The sequence below is a fragment of the Caenorhabditis remanei genome, chromosome IV, assembly GCF_010183535.1.
Source record: "Caenorhabditis remanei strain PX506 chromosome IV, whole genome shotgun sequence".
In the NCBI taxonomy this organism is placed as follows: domain Eukaryota; kingdom Metazoa; phylum Nematoda; class Chromadorea; order Rhabditida; family Rhabditidae; genus Caenorhabditis; species Caenorhabditis remanei.
In genome coordinates, this window is record NC_071331.1 from 21,155,033 (window position 1) to 21,157,487 (window position 2,455).

General features: G+C 39.3%; 1 protein-coding gene across 1 annotated transcript; it reads left to right on the forward strand.

The window, feature by feature from the left end:
• Positions 1-1,093: 1,093 nt before the first annotated feature.
• GCK72_015528 (uncharacterized protein) lies at positions 1,094-2,455 on the forward strand (the record flags this gene model as incomplete). Its single annotated transcript, XM_053730940.1, has 2 exons — positions 1,094-1,116; positions 2,272-2,455. The coding sequence occupies 2 exons, from the start codon at positions 1,094-1,096 to the stop codon at positions 2,453-2,455; spliced, it is 207 nt and encodes a 68-aa protein (XP_053585712.1).

Genomic DNA, 2,455 nt, shown 5'->3' on the forward strand with positions numbered 1-2,455 from the left:
TATAAGTCTGCCCCTTCTTAATTCCATTGTTTTTTCTAAGCACTTGAGTATATGTCTTATACAACCTTATAGGAATGATTCATTACCTAATTTCCTTGTTTTTTGACTCCGCCCCCTTTTTTTACTTGCAAAAAGGAAATGGAATAGAGTTGAGTATGATCATTGGAGCATATACATTTTTGTTTTTGTTTTTTATTAGTTTTTTTTTTGAATAGTGAAGACAATGTTAGTACTGAATGGTCTTAGGGACACATAGACACACCTGAAAGCTGAAAATCTGAAATTAGTGAAAAATAACAAAAAAATGTTTTTTTTTTTTTGGTTTTTTGGCAGAAATTTCCTCGAAATTTCAGAAAAAAGTGTCTGTCGGTGTGTCTGGATGTCTCAAAAGCAGCGAAAAAAATAACAAAAAAAACTTTGAGCCTTGGCGGGGTCGAACCCTGGTCACTTTTGTGGGACTGTCTACCTTAACCACTCGGCCACCACTTTTTTTGGTAAAAACCGAAAAACGATAATTTTCAGTGGTTTTAAGTGGGTTTTGAGGTCAGAATTTCCAAATTTTTACGTTTGTAAAGGTGTTTTTCTCCTTTTAATAATGGCGAGGACAACTTTTTTCGATGAAAAATGTTTTTTTTAATTAATTCGAAAAATGTCTGTCTGTGTGTCCCTAAGTTATGTCCGGATGTCCAAGTCCAAAAACAAAAAACAAAAAAGTTTTAGCCTAGGTGGGGTCGAACCCTGGTAGCTTTCCTACCACTTGTCTACCTAACCACTCGGCCACCACTTTTTCCTCAAAAATCGAATTTTTCTGTTTTAAGCCGTTTTTTGTGTTTTCAGCGTCCGAAATAACAAATTCTCCTTGTTTTCCACATCATCATGTCCTTCCCTCCATTTTTTGCTCAATGCTCAAAAAAACTTCTCTTCTCCCATTTTTATGGTTTCCATCCCTCAAATTATCCCGATTTTCCCCTCAAATTCGTTTTCACACTTTCTCTAATCTCATCATCACGCCCTTCTCCTAATGCTCCCGTTTTTTTTTCAGAGAAAATAAAAAGTTATGTCAACCAACAATTTATATCTATCAGTGCCTCAAATGCTCAGTCTCGGACAGCGCAGGTCAGTTTTTTTCTTCATTTTTTGAGAATCTGGGGTGCCATGGACGCCTTTTCAATACTCAAGGCTATTTTTAAATCAAAGAAACTCAAATCTGGAGATTTCAAGCTAATTTTGGGTATTTTTTTCACTAAATGGCCTAGAAATCCACCAGGTGGCCTAGAAACTCAAAACTAGTTGGCCCATCTTACTCAGCTCGTTGAGAGCTTTTAGAAAAGTACCCACAAGCCATGGTTTGCCACAACTTGGGTCTCGACACGAAAACTACAGTACCCCGGGTTGGGTTACTGTAGTTTTTGTGGCGAGACCCAAAGTGCTCAGAATATAGGCTTGTAGGTACTTTTCTAAAAGCTGAAAACGTGCTGAGTGTGATGGGCGGACTAGTTTTGAGCTTCTGGTCGACCTGACGGATTTCTAGGTTGAAAACTCAAATTTTTCAACAATTTTTTTCAAAAAACCAATGTAAAATTGTAAAGTCTGGCGCACCTTTGACGCGTTTTCAAGAGCATCGGAACAAATTTAGTTCCGGAAGCTTCTGGTAATCTCATGATACTCGTAATCCGATTGGATAGACGTCACTTGAGAATAGTCTGGAAACAGGGAAAACGTCATTGGATACCTTTTTTAGGTTTTGAAAATTTGAAAAAACGCGTCAGAGGTGAGCCAGGTTTTACAACTTCACATCGTTTTAGAAAAAAAAACTTGTTGAAAAATGAGCTATTTTGAGCTAAAAATCCCAGTTTCCCAGCTAGAACTCGTTTTGATGGCCTAGAAACCCAAAACTAGTCCGCCCATCACACTTAGCTTGTTCTTAGCTTTCAGAAAAATACCCACAAGCCTATATTTCGAGCACTTTGGGTCTCGCCGCGAAAACTACAGTAACCCTGGTGGTTTTCGCGGCGAGACCCAAATCGCGGCAAACCTAGGCTTGTAAGTACTTTTCTAAAAGCTCTCGACGAACTGAGTGAGATGGGCGGACTAGTTTTGAGTTTCTAGGCCAGCTGGTAGATTTCTAGGCCATGGAGGGGTGGGAACTCTAATTTTAGTGAAAAAAACGCGTCTAAAGACACCCCAGCCTACATGTTTACATTTTTCCCCATTAAGTGAAACTAATTTATTCCACCTTCCCTTTTCTTCTCGAAAACCATGAATTTTCAGAAGCAGCGACGGCTACCTAAACGCAAACGACCTATTGTCGCAGGGAGGTGAATCGCTACTTGATTCTGCTGGTTTGGGTACTTCTCAACCAAATCTGAAGACCCAGAGACGGGGAACGAATCCGTCGATTTTCGACGGACACTTTATGATGGACGCGTTGAGGAGGAATTATGAAATTGGTTAG